The 17215-nt window shown below is 44.6% G+C and overlaps 1 protein-coding gene and 1 long non-coding RNA gene across 7 annotated transcripts in view; one reads left to right on the top strand and one right to left on the bottom strand.

The window, feature by feature from the left end:
• Positions 1-143: 143 nt before the first annotated feature.
• Positions 144-17131, bottom strand: TARS2 (threonyl-tRNA synthetase 2, mitochondrial). 6 transcript variants are annotated; one of them, XM_079107299.1, is made up of 18 exons: positions 16812-17113; positions 16331-16527; positions 15571-15694; positions 14314-14438; positions 12969-13086; positions 12783-12847; positions 12346-12424; positions 9909-10055; positions 9367-9465; positions 8679-8932; positions 8020-8182; positions 7669-7806; positions 7405-7482; positions 3053-3153; positions 2762-2863; positions 2532-2604; positions 1439-1553; positions 144-615 (listed from the first exon to the last, which is right to left on the bottom strand). In XM_079107299.1, exons 1-18 carry the CDS (start codon positions 16875-16877, stop codon positions 467-469), a joined length of 2193 nt encoding a protein of 730 aa, XP_078963425.1. In that variant the 5' UTR covers positions 16878-17113; the 3' UTR covers positions 144-466. The 6 variants fall into 6 exon arrangements, 5 of the variants coding, with proteins under 5 accessions (XP_078963425.1, XP_078963427.1, XP_078963426.1 ...); XM_079107301.1 differs by having other exon boundaries at positions 8679-8896; positions 9397-9465; positions 16812-17111; XM_079107300.1 differs by having other exon boundaries at positions 145-615; positions 8679-8896; positions 16812-17108.
• Positions 10062-17215, top strand: part of LOC306642444 — a 158594-nt gene continuing 151440 nt past the window's right edge. Inside the window, exon 1 of the long non-coding RNA XR_013758522.1 lies at positions 10062-11132. This is a non-coding gene — a long non-coding RNA (uncharacterized lncRNA). The remainder of the gene's footprint in view (positions 11133-17215) is intronic.

Here is a 17215-nt window from a genome sequence, read left to right as displayed (position 1 = left end):
GTAGCTTAGGGCCTTGCTAAATTGCTGAGTCTGGCTTTGAACTCATGATCCTCCTGCCTCAGCCTCCCGAGCTACTGGGATTACAGTTGTGTGCCACCATGCCTGTGGAACTCCCTTTTATCCTTCTTTAAGGAGTCAGAGATCAGACACAGCAGTTTCAAGTTTATTTATTTATTTTTGTTTCATTCTTCTCACATCCAAATACCACATCTTCCCTCCCTCTTGAGGTCCCCAAACCAAGTCCTTTTTTTTTTTTTTTTGCATTGTTGGGAATTGAACCTAGGACCTATGCTTGCTCTCTGCCACTGAGCTGCCTCCCCAGCCCCCAAGTCTCTTTTCAGGAGAGCAGACATACGCAATTCTGAGGATTCTGGGGGACCCCAGACTGTTAGTAAGGATGGAATTTCCTGCCATTAAGGGAGGTTGATGGCTTTTGCAGGTCTCTGCCTCATGTATGAACAAAGGCTCAGAAAATTTCTTCAGCATTGGGGACCCTGGTATTCTGGAGCTCCAGCAGCCGTTGCACAGCCTTGGTCAAGTCCCACTCCCCAAGTTGGCGATTATTTCGAGTCCGTATGTTCACTGTTCTCTTACTCTGCTCTTTCTGGCCAACCACTGCAGGAAGAGGAAGGGAGGTTTGGGAATCTCAGGATAAAGTCACCCGTATGGGCTATTTCCTTTTACTTTGCAGAAATTTAAGAGACTTAAATCTTTAGGAAGGGTGGGAGCAGAGTCTAGATATGGTCTAAAGAATATTTTTGGCCCTTCCTTCTCTCTAGTTCACTGCTCATCCTGAGGAGATAGGAAATGTTCCAGGATCTACTTATCACTTCTGGTCAGGAGCCCCAGGGTCAGAGATACTAGTGTTACCCGGAGAAAGACAAACAGATCAAGAACCAGGCATAAAGAGAAATGGTATGTGAGACTGGGAATTGCGGGGCAGGGAGTGGGGGGAGGGAGAGGAAGGGGAAGGGGGGATATGTAAAACTAGAAAATCAGGCCGAGGAATTTCTGCTCCTTATCTTCAAGAGCTCTGAACTCTGGATAATGTAAAAAACTAGGAGCAAGACTTGTCTCAAGGCCTTTCTCCTCAATCCTTAGGGGCTGACTCCATTCATGTGCAGAATAAAACAAGGATAATTGATTAATGCCTTATTAACCCATCCTGTCTTTGATACTTCCTTTGTTAATTATCCCAAACCCCCCCCCCCCAGGGTAGGGTTAATAAGAGGAAAACTGTTCTGAGGGACAGAGTTGTGGGGAGGCACAGTGTAAAGCAACTTAGGGCAAATGAGTCAGGTTCCTATCCAGCTCAGGTAATGAGCCCCGATTAACCCAAATATGCACGTAATCAAACTTAATAGACTTAACAGACAGAAGAATGAAAAGGACACGTGAGAGAACAGGGCTCTGAGGTCCTGAGCAGCCACTCTCTTACCAAACTGGAAATTGTAGAAGGCAAGCTGGGCCCGGCGCACTCTCCGACTGAGAGTCAATCCAGAATCAGCATCCAGGTCGCTGACCAGGCCTGCAGCCTGCAGATTCTGTTGAACCTGGGACACATGTTTGGTGACAAGAAATGAATTCAATGGAAGACTGAGGAGATGGGACAGTCAAACAAACGTCCTTCTTTCTTGGTCTACCCTACTCCCCATCCCTCATCCTCTGCCTCAGTGTTCCCCAATTCACACAAATTATCTCGCCTCATCTCATTGCTATACTGAGACCTCCTCTCCATCCCCAACCCACAGCATTTGTGTCTGTCTTACTGGAGAAGAGTCCTCCATTACCCCCTGGACTTTGCTTGCTGCTAGCCCTTACTACCCAAACCAGCTGCTCAACTCTGGTGCCATCCATATTCTCGATTCTCTTTAGAAAGGAAAATAAACCCAACTTTACCCAAGCTCATTTTTGTACCAAGTGCTCTGTTGGTAGTGTTTAACATTTTTTTCCTCTTCAGTACTGAAGACTGAGTCTAAGGGCACTTCATCACTGAACTACAACCCCAAACATTCATTTATTTTTTATTTTCAGACAGGATCTTGCTAAGTTGCCTAGGCTGGCCTTGAAGTTGCAATCTTCCTGCCTCAGCCTCCCACATCACGGGGATCACAGGTGTTTATCACCATGCCCAGCAGGTCTTACTATTATTTTTTTGGGTACCAGGGATTGAACTCAGGGGCACTTGACCACTGAGCCACATCCCCAGCCCTATTTTATATTTTATTTAGAGACAGGGTCTCACTGAGTTGCTTATTCACACCTCACTTTTGCTGAGGCTGACTTTGAACTCATGATCCTCGTGCCTCAGCCTCCTAAGCTGCTGGGGTTACGGGCGTGAACCACCACACACCTGGCCATACTTTTTAGACAGACTTTAGAGCATATAGGAGAGCTGCCATTCAAGTGCAGTCTTGTGGCTGTAAGGGCTGTGCCCTTCCCACTATCTGATGTAGCCTCTTCCTATCCACTGCTGAGCACCAGACTCCCTACTGTTCCTTTCTGCTCCTTCCCTGAGTCCAACTTCTCACCTCTCTGGCATATTCCTCTTGCTTTGTTCCCACGGGGATGACCACTACCTGGAATGGGGACAGCCACAGTGGCCTGGATGAGAGAAAACAAGGTAGAAAATTATTTATTCTGGTTCAGGTCAGAAGTGTAGCTACAGGGAGCAGATATGGGATATGAAGTGGGGCAGGACCTGGAGCATGAACTATCTGTTGTGAAGGCCAGAACAGAAATCTAACACCAAATAACTCACCATTTCCCCCCACAGCTTTCTGCCAGCACTCCCAACAGCCTTTCCACAGAACCAAGCACTGCTCGGTGAATGAGGACTGGCTGCTCCAGGGTCCCCGCCTTCCTTGGAAAGAAAAAGGGTGAAAGTATCACAAATTGTACACATAAGATCACCTTCAAGTTTTTAAGAAATATTTAACCCCGGGCAGGGGAAAGTGTGGAGGATTTGATTCCATTCTAGGCTGAAAGGATGAGGGGGAGTTGTTTACCATTGGCTGTCAAGGGAAAAGGGAGATGGGAAAAGCTTCTGTACCCCTTGTACTGGAGGTTGAATCTCAGGGGCAGCTGGAAATCAAGCTGAATTGTTCCACACTGATGGGGCCGACCCAGGGCATCATGGAGGTGCACATCAATCTATAGGAGATGGATAGGAAGACATGAAAGAAACCAGAAGCAGTATCTTCATTATCTGCACCATGCACTCTTCCTCCTGCCCGTGTCAGGACTATTTGGAGAATCATGTCATCCACTATACTTCACCTCTCTACTGAACTCCATTTCACTATGGCAGTGGCTCTCTCCCCTTAATGATGTTATTATCCACACCCTAGCTGCTCAATTCCATGAGTTCCTCCTCACAGAGACCTTCAGCCCCACACACACTATAGCTAACCATTCATCCTGCCAGTGCCCCTCCCCTACCCCATTGGCTGTGTTTCTGAACAGTTCACCAAATACCTACTCTGTTTTTTTTGTGTGTGTGTATGGTACTGGGGATTATACCGAGGGCTACATGCTAGGCAAGTGCTTTACTACTAAGCTATATTACTAATCCTTTAGGGTTTTTTTTCGTTTGTTTCTTTTGGTACCAGGGATTGAACTCAGGGTACTTGACCACTGAGCCACATCCCCAGCCCTATTTTGTATTTTATTTAGCAACAGAATCTCACTGAGTTGCTTAGTGCCTCATTTTTGCTGAGGCTGGCTTTGAATTCGAGATCCTCCTGCCTCAGCCTCCTGATCCTCTGGGATTTACAGGCCTGTGCCACCATGCCAGGCTCTTTTAGTTTATTTTGAGAGAGGGTCTCATTCATTTGCCCAGAATGGCCTGAAATGTGTTATGCTCCTGCCTTGGCCTCCTGAGTGGCTAAAATTTCAGGCATGGGCAACCCTGGCTCACTTCAAAGATCTACTCTGGTCTTCCAGCTGATAATTACTATTATTACTGGCTCTTCAACTCTTAAGGTCCTTTATTCTTCTTTATTCTCCCCATCCAGAAGTCCCTCTGACTTTTGTTTCTCTCCCCATGCAGCTATAATAGTTTTCTAGTTCCTTGTACTACTCATTGTTCTTTTGTTACTTCCATATGGCAAAATGCCACCATGGCAGCATCTTAACCTCATATCCCCTTGACTCTGCAATAGAAATGCTCTGTGCTATCCAACTTGTCACAGACCACGTAGATGCAAAGGCAGAGATTAATGCCACCATGGATTCACAGTTTCAAGACTCAACTGGTCCCTTGCTACTGCCAGCAATTCTTTGGCTGTCATGTTGTTCTCAGAAATTTTCAAGCTTTTTTCTGTCTCTTTTTAACTCTTATCTCTAGCCTTGAGCACACTGTTTAACTTTTCTGAACTTTTTAAAGTAACAAATATTTTATTGCTTTGTTTTATTAGTGAAATCAATCAATAAAATATTTTCATTATTCTTCAGTCTTTTCATTAACTATTTATTGAGTTGCTAAATAAATACCCTGTGCTAGAATAAACATTTGGGACATAAAAATGAGCCAGGTACAGTGGCACATGCCTGTAATCCCAGTCACTTGGGAGGCTGAGACAGAAGAATTGCAAATTTGAGGACAACCTCGTCAATTTAGCAAGATCCTGTCTCAAAAATAAAATAAAAATCGCAGGATGTAGCACAGAGGTAAAGTGCTTATCTAGCATGCTTGAGTCCTAGGGTTCAATCCTGAGACTATTAAAAAAAAAAAAATAATAGTATGTATGTTACCAAACAATGCCAGCACATCCCACAGTAGCTACTGAGCACCAAAAAGATTTTAGCTACATGGTTCATATAAGTTTGGGGTTTTTTTGTACTGGGGATTGAACCCAGGGGTGCTTTACTACTGAGCTACATCTCTAGCCCTTTTTAATTTTTTATTTTGAAACAGGCTCTCACTAAGTTGCCTAGAGCATTGCTAAGGTGCTGAGGCTGATTTTGAACTTGCCATCCCCCTGCTTCAGCCTCCTGAGTCACTGGGATTATAGGTGTGCCACTGTGCCCAGCTCATATTATAGCTTCTGTATCTCCTTTCTCTTCAAATCTTCAACCCCTTCACTGACAATTCTCCCCTCTTCCACTGTATCTCAGCAAATGATTCTACTTCCTATCTCATGAAGAATTCAGATAATTGATTTTTTTTTTTTTTTGATAATTGATATTGTGGGACAGGAATATACCTCAGCTTCCTGTCCCCATACCTATACACCCTCCTTGCATCTATCCCCAGCCTTTCTTCTTGCCTGAGTACATTGGCAAGGTGGTCCCTTCTACAGAGGGCTCTTGATCCCACCTCAAGCCTCCCCAATAATTTTCTATTTCCCTCTTCTGCAACCTTTTCTCTTGTATTTCACTTTTTTCACTTTGACCCCCCCCTCCTAAACAAATGCCCTCTCATCACAGCACTTATACATTCTCAAATCCCTCCCTTCATAAAAATCTCTTTTGACTAGTCAGACACCTTCAGCTTCTTTCCTGCCTTTAAGAGTCAAAATTTTTGAAAGATCTGTGTTCACTCATTCACTTCTGTCTGACTCTATCCACTAGAAAATAGTCCTTCAAAAAAAAATCTAGGGGCTGGGGAGATAGTTCAGTTGGTAGAGTGCTTGCCTTGCATGCACAAGTCCCTGGGTTCGATCCCCAGCCCCGCAAAAAAAAAAAAAAAAAAAAAAAAAAAAAAAAAAATATATATATATATATAATAGCCGGGGGTGGGGTTGTGGCTCAGTGGTAGAGCACTTGCTTAGCATGTGTGAGGCACTGGGTTCAATCCTCAGTACCACATAAAAATAAGTAAATAAGTGGAAGGGGTGGGGGGAAGGGAAAAAAATAACAGAATGAATCAAACAACATTACCCTATGTAAATTTATGATTACACAAATGGTATGCCTTTACTCCATGTACAGAGAAACATGTATCCCATTTGTTTACAATAAAAAAAAATAGGTAAATAAAATAAAGGTATTGTGTACATCTACAACTGAAAAAAAAAAAAAAAAATCTAATAGCCACCAGGTATGGTGGCACATACTTATGATCCCAGCTACTTGGGAGACTGAGCAGAAGGATTGAAAATTTGAGGCCAGCTGTGGAAACTTAGTGAGACCCTGTCTCAAAATAAAAATCAAAAGGGCTGGGGATGTAGCTCAAATGGTAGAGCACTTGCCTTGTATGAGTGGCCCTGAGTTCAATACCCAGTACTGCAAAACAAAACAAAAAGAAAATACCTAATAGTCTTTTGCACTTTCGTTTATTTTTTGCTTGTTTTTGTTTTGCAGTGCTAGGGACTGAATACAGGGCCTTATGCATGCCAGGGAAACACTGTTTCTCTGAGCTACATCCCAGTCCCCTGTGAATGTGTGTGTTTTGTTTTTGTTTTTGAGGCAGGGTCTGGTTGTGTTGCCCAGGTTGGCCTCATAATCCTGGGCTGAAGTTATCCTCTTGCCTCAGTTTCCTAAATAGCTTGGACTATAGGCCACATTTCAGGCCACTGCACTGGGCTCCTAACAGCCTCTATACTGAATTTAGCTAACATTTATATTCTTTTTCCCTCTGGTTTTCTTTCTTTCCATTTATATTCTTTTTTCTTCTCCCTTTCCCTTCCCCCACTTCCTTCCTTCACACCAGTGATTAAACCTAGGGGCACTTTACCTCCCCAGTCCTTTTTATTTTGAGACAGGGTCTAGCTAAGTTGTTTAGGGCCTCCTTAAGTTGCTGAGGCTGGCTTTGAACTTGCAATCCTCCTGCCTCAGCCTCCCGAATTGTTGGGATTACAGGTATATGACACTGCACCTGGCTTCTCTTCCAATTTGTCATGTGAGTTCTCATCCCTAGCTCTAGCCTCTACATACACTGTACCTCTAGAAACCGATGTTTTTCGTGGGGGTTGGGGGGAGGGTACTGGGGATTGAACCCAGGGGTGCTTTACCACTGAGCTATACCCCCAGTCCTTTTTATTTTGAGTCGGAGTCTGTTAGCAAGACTGGCCTCAAACTTGTGATCCTCCTTCCTCATCCTCCCAAGTTGTTGGGATTACAGGTATGTACCATAGTGCCTAGGCCAGAAACAGATCGATTTTTGGTCAACAAATACATTTAGACTGGAGAGTAACCCCTTCAGGAAGCCTTTCCTGTCCCCTGAGCCATGCTAACTCCCATCTTGTACCCCCTTAGTATCTATATAGCACTGATCCATGATGCTGACATATTCTATTTACCTTCCACAACAATCTCTAGCCTGCAAGTTCCATGGAAGCAGGAAATATACTGCTTTTCTTTATATCCTACATGTTTAAAAAATATTTCTTTGTATCACTAAATATTTGATAAAACAAAACAAAATATGAATAAAAATTGTAAGCAGGATTCTTAGTTTACCTTAGGTCCATAGAAGGCACCATCTCCAGGGTTGAGGTCCCAGGGTTCTCCAAAATCTTCCAAGGACCGTTGAAGGACCTTTAGAGGGCATGAAACGAGAAGAATACATCTGAGACTTCCCTTCATCTGAGCAAAACACCCCTTCCATCCCCAACTAATGACTTCCTCAGCATATTCCTCTATCTGAGGACTCTGGTTGACTTATCCCCTCCCCTTCCATTAGAGAGTGATTTATCTGCCTCTGCTTCCCTACTTCCTGCTCACCTGCTCAGCCTGGTCCCAAAGGCAAGGTTCTCCTAGGAAGCCAGATGGCCGGGTGGACAGTGCCAGGTGGAAGGAGAAGCCAAGAATGGCATAGACAGAGCGGAGGAAATCAAGACAGCCTTGGATCTCTCTTTCCAGCTAGAGGCAGGAAATAAGAATGGGTGAGCTGTGCGTCAGTTAGAGATCTGAGGTGATGGTAGTTTGGGGAAAACAGAATAGCAGAAGAAAACTGGGGGTAGTAGGTAGGCAAATTATAGTATATACAGAGGGCAACTGAAAGAAAGGGATGTTGGAGGTCAGAGGATGAAAGGTGATTCAAGAGACACTTTGGTGGAGCTGGGGATCAGCCACCTGATCTGGTGCACAGAAGATGTGAGCGTCATCCTGTTGGAAGCGCCACAGCCGAGTCAGTCCCCCCAGACTGCCAGAGGCCTCGGCTCGGTGCAGGGCTCCAAAGTCAGCCAGTCGTAAGGGCAGCTCCCGCCAAGATCTGGGCCGATGGGCGAATATCAAGCTGAGGTTGGGGTGAGGAGGGTGTTAGGGGCCACAGGGAGAACTAGCTCTTGAAGACTGCTCCTCCCCTTAATCTGCTTGCCTATTTTCTCTGCATCGTCAACTACCATCTCCTCCACCTTGGCACAAGCTTCCATTAAGTCCTGTCTGAAACATGCCTGGTTTAAAAGTGAATTTCTGTTACACAGTAACAGGCATTATTTACTGTGCTTCTGTTCTGTGACAGGTACAGCCTTGATGTTACTTGTAAGGAGACCAAGACCCAAGAGGTAGAAGGATTTTCCCAATTTCACATGGTTAGCTAGAGATTCAATTAGGTATATCAGTACTCATTACAAGGTGCTTGCTTTTTTTTTTTTTTTTTTTTTTTTTTTTGTGGGGCCTTGTGCCTACCAACTGAGCTATATCCCCAGACCCCAAGGTGCCTTCTATCACTTTAGATTTAGCAATTGTTACCCCAGCCCCAGGGGACCCAGGCCTCCTGGCTCCCAGCTTACCAGTGTGCAGGGCAGTTCATGGGCTTGAGGGCGAACATATTTGTGGGATGCTTGGCAGAGCAGCCACTCTGGGAGCTCATGGACCTGTCAGAGCCTGGGGGCTTCAGGGCAAACATGTCTTCCCTATAATGTTCCCAGTGCCCTGACTGTTCCCAGAGTTTCGTAGAAAACATTGTGGGGGTTTTCACCTCTGAGAAACCACGACGGGCGTACTCAGCCTGGACAGGAGGGTACAGACATGGAAGGTCAGTGTACTGTGAAAGGAGGGGCAGGGAGGGACCTGGTTGATACTACTGGGCTCTCAGATCATTCTAACCAATAGCTATAAGCTATTAAATACCACGTCCCACGTCCCACATACCATCTATGGTGTGAATGCTTCCCCAATGCATACCATACAACCTTGCTAAAGGTTACCAGCACTTTACAATATTTATGTTTATGCTTCTGATCCACTTTTTTTTTGGTACTGGGGATTGAACCCAAGGGTGCTTTACCAATGAACTATATCCCCAGCCTTTTGCTGAGGCTGGCCTTGAACTTGTGAACCTCCTGCCTCATGCTCCCGTGTCACTGGGATTACAGGTGCGCACCACTGTTCCCTGCCTGATCTCTCTTTTAAAACTCAAACACCTTGGCTTCTTCCCCAGCCCCTCCTTGGTCTTCCCTGGACTTGGTTCCCCCTTACCCTGATAAAAGCCACCAGGGCATTATATACCCTTGTCCCTCGTGGCAGGAAGAAGCAGCTCCCAGGGCTCAGTTCATGGAAGAAGAAGAGCTCCTGTTCCTGGGGACAGAAAGGTAATTGTTACTTCAAGGAAAGGGGAGGGCTTTAAATCCACAAGAAACAACTAACAGAGTGGCTCGGTTTGTTTGACTGAATCTGTTCCTATTTTTGTAATCTGGATCCTATGTGGGTGTGGTGGCTCACACCTGTAATCCCAGTGATCTGGGAGGCTGAGGTAGGAGAATCTGGAGTTGGAAGCCAGCCTTGAAAACTTAGTGTGGCCCTCTGCAATTTAGAGAGACTCTGTCTCAAAATAAAAGACTGGAGATATAGCTCAGTGGTAATAGCACTCCTGGGTTCAATACATAATACCCACTGCCCCACACCCCTCAAAATTAAAAAAAAAAAAAAAAAAAAAAAAAGTAAAGAATCAGGATTTTTCACATCTTTCCAACCCTTATGACCCTTATCACCATCCCTCCCTCTCTTCCCAAGTTCTGTACCTTCCCAACACGTCTGTGGTCCCGTGACACTGCTTCCTCCCTCTGTGCTTCCCAGGCCCTCAGCAACTCTGCTGTGGGAAAGGATATCCCTGACACTCTCTGCAGTGTTTCTGGAGCCCCTGAAGACCTCCACAAGGATGATGAGTTCTGTGGGAGGACAGAGGAAATCAAGGGAAGATGAGGCTGGGCATGGTAACACAAGAATTTTTTTTTTTTTTTCCAGTACTGGGGAGTGAACCCAGGGGCACTTTACCAGTGAGCTACATTCCCAGTCCTTTACATTAATTTTTAATTTTGAGACAGTGTCTCACTAAATTGCCCAGGCTGCCTTGAATTTATGATGCTACTGCCAAAGCCTCTGGAGTCACTAGAATTATGTAATACACAAATGTAATCCCAGCAACTCGAGAGGCTGAGGCAGAAGTATTACAACTTCAAGGATACCCTGGATAACTTAGCAAGACCCTGACTCAAAAGAATTGAAAATAGGGTTGGAAACAGTTCAGTGATAGAGCACTTGGCTAGCATATATGAGGCCTTATGCTCAATTCCTAGCACCACACAAAAAAAGGGGTATGTATCATGAGGACTGAAAGCACCCAACCTCCTTCAAGCCTCATGATACTCTCAGTGTTGTCACAGGTATGTCCCTTGACAATGATCCCATCTCATCTTGCTCATTACTTTTTCTATCATCACCAATAGTAGGATGGTACCTTCATCTTCAGGACTTCCTGGCCACAATTGTTGCCTCGGCTTTGCCTGACTTGATTCCTACACATGTCCTGCTCAAGTCTAACCTGATCAGGCCACCATTCTTTCTCCCCATTTTCACTGCCCAACCAGTACCCCTGTGCTTAATTCCTTCCCCTTCGAGCCAATGATTATTCAGGGGAGTAACTAAATTCTGGTCAAATGTCAGTCTATCTATCCCCTCTCTGTTAGAAAAGTCAATCTTTCACATTCCATTCTATTCCTGTCACATGAAATTCAAAGCCTATGCTTGCTCTTTTCTTTTCTTTCTTTCTTTCTTTCTTTTTTTTTTTTTTTTGGTATCAGGAGTTGAACCCAGGAGCATTTAATCACTAAGCCACATCACATCCCAGTCCTTTTTATTTTTGAGACACAGTCTTGCTAAGTTGCTTAGGGCCTTGCTAAGCTGCTGAGCCTAGTCTTGAACTTGTAACCCTCCTGCCTCAGCCTCCTATGTTGCTGGGATTACAGGTGTGTGTCACCATGCCTGGCTTGCTCTTTTCTTTAAAAATACTCATAACAGCCTACTTTCCCCCTAGTGCTGAGGACAGAACCAAGGGCCTCATGCATGCTAAGCAAGTACTCCACCACTGAGCTACATCCTGAGCCCTGAAACATCCTACATTTTATAGCACTTTTCCTCAAATACTTTTTCCTGTGTTTGATGACTTTCATTGTTTCTATGATATGGATTTATCAGTATAGGAATAGTCTCGTTTGGTAGATAGGGAAAACGGGTAAGGAGATTTACCCAAAGCCACACATTTCATTAGTGGCAGAGTGAGGACTAATGTAAAGGTTTTTTGTTCTACACTTCTGCCTGTCCCTTTGCTCCCTGCTTTCATCCCATTCTAGCAACTTGCCTTGTCCAAGAACAGTATTTTCAGTAGAAGGCATGCCCTTGACTGAGGGTATTTTCCCTGTGCCTATTAAATGGTATTCATCCATCCTCCTGGATGATGCACCTTCTCTCCTCAGGCTTCTTTCCTGTCTAGTCCGCTCACACTCTCCTGCTCCCTCTTCCTTAACACTGATGTTAGACTAGGGAGTTTATTTTTTTCAGTATTAGGAACTGAACCCAGAAGCACTATACCACTGAGCTATATTCCTAGCTCAGTGGGGATTTTTAAATTTTAAGATAGAGTTTTAAATTGCCATGGCTTATCCTGACCTTGAACTGCCTCAGGCTCCTAGCTGCTGGAATTACAGGTGTGCACCACTGCACTTGGCTTAAACTAGGGACTTTAAATTGACTTCTGGGTAGTTGTAGTGGCACATGCCTGTAATCCCAGCTAACTCAGGAAGTTGAGGCAGGAGGATTGCAAGTTCAATGCCAGCTAGGCAACTTACTGAGACCCTATCTCAAAATAAAATAAAAAGGGCTAGAGATGCTACTCAGTGGTAGAGCACCCTTGGATTCAATCCAGTCCTGGGGAAAAAAAAAAACAAAACACAAAACCAAATAAAATTGAATTGGTTTCTGAGCTCTGGCAGGGTGTGCAGAATCTGCCATCAAATCAGGAGATTTTTGAGTGCAAGGACTAATTATCTTTCTTCTTCCTTCTGGGTTCCCTCCATAGCCATAAGAACAAAGAAGGGGCTGGGAAAGAAGATCATCTTTCCATTCTCTTGCTCACTCCTGTGAAGACAGGAGTCTCAACCTAACTACATCTTCACAACCAACCGTTAGCAGCTTCAGTCTTCCAATCTGTCCAGTGTGCCGAAGGTGGGGGCCCTGGCAAAGATCAACCAACATGCCGCACCTGGAAGAAAAAGGCCACTTAGTGCTTTCCAGATTCTTATGTGTCTAGTTTTCTCCCTTTCACGGTCTTTAGATGTCAGAAAAAGGTGAAGAGGAAGGATCTGTTCTATTGACAGAGCAACGGCAGATAAAAATCAATTCTTTCCATTTCTCTTCCTGGAGTAATAGATTATCTTCTATCTTCCTTCCCTTATCCTATTTCTGGCCTTTTTCACTACTTCCCCACCTTGCTCTCTTTTCTTTTCTTTTTTTTATAGTGCTAGGGATCAAACCCAGAACTTCACACATGCCAGGCAAGCACTCTACCTACCAAAATCCCCAGCCCTCTCCCTGTTTTCTTTAATCTTGAAAACACTCACCCATATACTGTTGCTGTTGGGCCCGTCACTTTCTCCTCAATCAGTCGAAGCTTAAAGGGGTTATCCTAGAAGAAGGCAGAAGGGAGAGGGACCCAAAGTCTTTAGTCCCATAAAGATGTCGTGAAAGACAGCTCCTATTCCTTCAAGCCTCGATCTTCCTCCTGAAAATATGCTTCATCACCCCACCTTGAAGAGTTGACGAAGTTGATCCTGGGAAGCCTCTAGTCTCCGGAAGGGTTGTGCAGCAGCTGCAATCTCCTGGCAAATCTGCTCCAAAACAGGCAAATCGGTGCCCTGGACTGTCCTGCAAAAAGAGGGGAGTTGGTCAGTTTGCTTCCTCTGGAGAGACATTACCTGGTGACACACCAGTTGACCAGGGAGTGAAGTTTTGCTCTTTAAGAAAAAAAATCTAAGTTGGATGTGGTGGCGAACACTTGTAATCCCAGAGGCTGGGAAGTCTGAGGCAGGAGGATTTCAAGTTCAAAATCAGCCTTAGCAACTTAGCAAGGCCCTAAGCAACTCAATGAGACCATGTCTCTAAATAAAATACAAAAAAGAGCTGGGGATGTGGCTCAGTGGTTAAGTGCCCTTGAGTTCAATACCCAGTACCAAAAAACCAAAACAACAACAATTACAAAAAAAAACAAAACCAAAAACCAAAAACTAGAGTTATGGGCAAAGACAGAAAAACATGGAGAAAACAAGTAGGAAATAAAGTACAGCCCCTCTCCCCACTGTGATGCTGGTGATCAAACCCAGGGCCTTGTGCATGTCAGGGAAGCACTCTACCACTGGGCTATGTACTCCCACCCCAAGGCTGATTTTACAGCTGGAAGAAAAGTTCTGTGCTTAAATTTTTTTTTTTTTTTTTTTTGTGGTACTGGGGATTGAACCCAAGACCATGTGCTTACGAGGCAAGCACTCTACCAACTGAACTATATCCCCAGCCCTCTGTGCTTAAATTTAAAAGTTGATCCAGGTATGGTGGGGCACACCTATAATCCCAGCAGCTCAGAAGGCTGAGGCAGGAGGATCACAAATTCAGTCAGCCTCAGCAACTTAGCAAGGCCCTAATCAACTGACTGAGACCCTGCCCAAAATGAAAAATAAAAAAGGCTTGGAATGTGGCTCAGTAGTTAAGCATCCCTGGGTTCAATCCCTGGTATGTATGTATGTATGTATGTATAAATAAATAAGTAAGGTTGAGAATGTAGCTATGTGGTAAAGCACCCCTGGTTTAAATCCTCAGTAAAAAAGAAAAAAAAAGGTTAGAAGTTGAGTGCAGGGAATCTGGATGGATAAAATTAGGACAATAGTAATAAGGATATGAAGTAAAATTTGAAGAATTCATGAAGACTAGAGAAGTTTCAAGCACAGTTAGATGAAGGAGGATGTGACCTAATGGTGAGGTTGGTACCAATATCACAGTGGAGGACTAGAGAGGCCCTTGCCCAGATTTCTCTTCCAAATTGAACATGCCCCAGGCCCCAGAAACCACTCCAGAATCATTCTCCTTCCTTGTACTACTCACCGCTCCTTTCCCAGGAAGAAATCATGGTAAAACCCACATTGTGTACTTGGACCTCGGCACAGAATAGCACCCAGGAATTGTTCAGCTGCTGCCCCCAGGATGTGAGTGCTAGAGTGCCAGAATACCTGGGTTCACAAGAAAAGGGTTCATGAGTTCATAAATTTCTCTTTTAACCTCTAGATCTCTGATCCTTTCCTCAGAGAAGCTGATAGGAAAATCAGTATGTTCATTTAAGAATAAATATCATAAAATGGAGAACCCGACTTTGAAGGTGACTGCTAAATACTAAAAAGTAAAAAAATAAAAAATAAAAAGATAAAGAAGAAAAAGAAAAGAAAGCAGAAGTCCAGTGTCCTCTCTTTTTTCAGTACAGAGAAGCCACAGCTCCACTCCTCAATCCTTGGTACTTCCCAATCCCATAGCATAGAAGCAGGAAGCCAGTCAGTCTTTTTTGGTACTGGGGATTGAATCCAGGGCCTTATGCATGCAGCTAGGCACACATTTTACCATTGAACTACATTCCAGCCCTGTTTGGTCTTTTGGTTCTACTTCTTTTGTAGCCCAGGAATCTAGTACAATGCAGCTACTCTTCTAGGATTTGGTCACTATCCATACAAAGATGACATAAGAACTTCATTTTTCTGGATCACAGACAAGGTCTATGTTATCTGAGCTGACATGAAGAGAACAAAGTCAGGAGGGGAACCAGACTTTACTCAGTTGTGAAAGCCATGTTAGAACTGTATATTATGGATGACTTACAATGACTGAGTTCAAGAAATGAGGATGTTGAACAGGCCTTTTATACTTCTGTTTTTCAACTTATTATTTCTTCCTTTTGCTAGCACAAATGATGTTTGCTTCGTGGACTAAGACCAAGTAAAAACTTTCATCATAGTCAGGTGCAGCAGCATATGCCTGGAATTCAAGAGACTTGGGAGGATGAGGAAGGAGGACTGCAAGTTCAAAGCCAGCTTCAGCAACTGAGCAAGATTCTGAGCAACTTGGCGAGACCCTATCTCAACATAAAAAAGAAAATGGGCTGGAAATGTAGCTCAGTGTTTAAATGCCCTGGATTCAATCCCTGGTACACCCGCCCCCCCCAAAAAAAAAAAAAAATTCAGACAGTTATGCAGTCTGACTGGTCTTCATCCCAAATGCAAATGGAGAAAATGAGGCAAAACAAATGTTACAGTCTCCGACTTAATTGCCTCTTATTTTGCTAAGCACTGTACTCACCATATGGAAGAAACTTACCGCTTTCCCCTCTGGGGAATCAAATGTCAGAAATCTGAGATCAGAATCTGTCTCCAAGGGTCGCTCCATATCATAAGGTTCTCCATTCACTTGAGCAGCCACTGCTGTATCTGCTAGTGTTAAACTTCAGCAGTGGGGAGTGGGGATGAAGGAAAAGTCAGGGTTACAATCCACAAGGAAAGGAGGGGCTGATCTCTTGGCAACTCTAAATCTACAAAGGGCAAATGAGTTTCTAGAGCAATGAAACCTATCTTATTTTGTTTTGGTTTTCTTCAGTGCTAGGGTTTGAACCGAGGGCCTCATGCATGCTAAGCAAGCACTCTACCACTGAGGAACATCCTCGGCCCAAACCTATCATTTATTTCCCCAGCAGATAACAGAGTAAGGGAAGAAACTCTGAAACTAATGTAGATAAAATTTCTTAGGAGCTGCCCATGGTGGCCCATGTGTGTAATTCCAGCAACTCAGGAGAGTGAGGCAGGAGAATCACATGTCCCAGTCCACACTCAGCAATTTAGCCAGGTCTTAAGCAATTAGAGACTCTGTCTCAAATTAAAAAAATAAAAGGGCTGGGAATGTGTCTCAGTGTAAGCACCCTTGGGTTCAATTTCCAGAACAAAAAACAATAACAAAAACAAAAACTTAGGAAAAGTTATCTCAGTGGGGATGGAATAGAATAGCCCAAGTTTCTTTCCTTGATCAGGTAGAGTAAGAAAAGGGGCAGAGGGATACTCCTGATAAAACAGGATGGACCTGATACCTGATCTGCCGGGCTAGTTGATAAGGGGTTGTGTTCCATGCTACAGCATCCACTTTCTGGCCTCCAGGAAGTGATATTTTAATAGTCCGGGGTTCCTTTTGTGCCTTGCTGGCTAACCGCTGTACCTGGGCAGCCCATAGCTCCTCAAAAAGACCAATCCGTTCTACCAACCAATGTGGGGGGGTCGGCACAGATGCCTGAAGAGAAAGATGTTAGGAGGTAACGCAGATCCCATCGTTGGGGATTGAGGATGGTGAGCTTTGTGGATATTTTAAGTGGCCTTGATCCTAATCCTTGGTCTTTAAGAGGAACTGGGTAATAAAGGGTCTTAGGCGGTGGGTCCTAAGGGACTCTGCCCTCCCCTGGCCTCTGACAGAAAAAAAACAGCTAATTTTAGGGCCAGGGTAGCCCTAAAATTTGGGAATAGTGGCGTGAGGCTGGGATGGGTCTGACGGTTCGGAAATTTGGGGACCTCACGCACCGTGTGTAGCTTGCAGGCTGGTAACTCTGGGAGCCGGAGCCATCTCCACCTCTGATATAACCCCATGTTCCTTCAAACCAGTGCCTGCATTCTCAGGTTATCGCCGCTTCTCTTTCACCAGATTCCTTATTGGCTCTACCACAACAATATCCCTGCCTATTGGTTATCACAGCTGTCACTCTGTCCTAGCACCACCGCCTGGAGCTCTGAAGAGGCACATCCCACGGAGCACCAGCAGCTGTGTGAGTGGTTCCGGCGGACCGGAAGAAGGAAACTGTTACACACACCTGAAATTGAGAAACCCGCAGCGTTTCAGCCCAAAGCCCAAAGTAGCAATGTGTCCAGTGTCTTTGAGGAAAGGGGCAGGAGAACTGGAGAGTGAGAGTGGGAGAGAAACTGATGGT

This window comes from Sciurus vulgaris, assembly GCF_902686455.1.
Source record: "Sciurus vulgaris genome assembly, chromosome: 1".
NCBI lineage: Eukaryota > Metazoa > Chordata > Mammalia > Rodentia > Sciuridae > Sciurus > Sciurus vulgaris.
The sequence above is the reverse complement of the archived record's forward strand: the minus strand, read 5'-3'. Positions and strand labels throughout refer to the sequence as shown.

Bases quoted from the DNA above. Each gene is read 5' to 3' on its own strand.
- TARS2 (XM_079107299.1), bottom strand. From the start codon at position 16,877: ATGGGGTTATATCAGAGGTGGAGATGGCTCCGGCTCCCAGAGTTACCA. The intron at 13,087-14,313 runs GTGAGTAGTACA...CTCTTTTTGCAG, and splicing joins TTCTTCCTGGGAAAGGAGCG to GACAGTCCAGGGCACCGATT. The intron at 9,466-9,908 runs GTACAGAACTTG...TTCTGTCCCCAG, and splicing joins ACCACAGACGTGTTGGGAAG to GAACAGGAGCTCTTCTTCTT.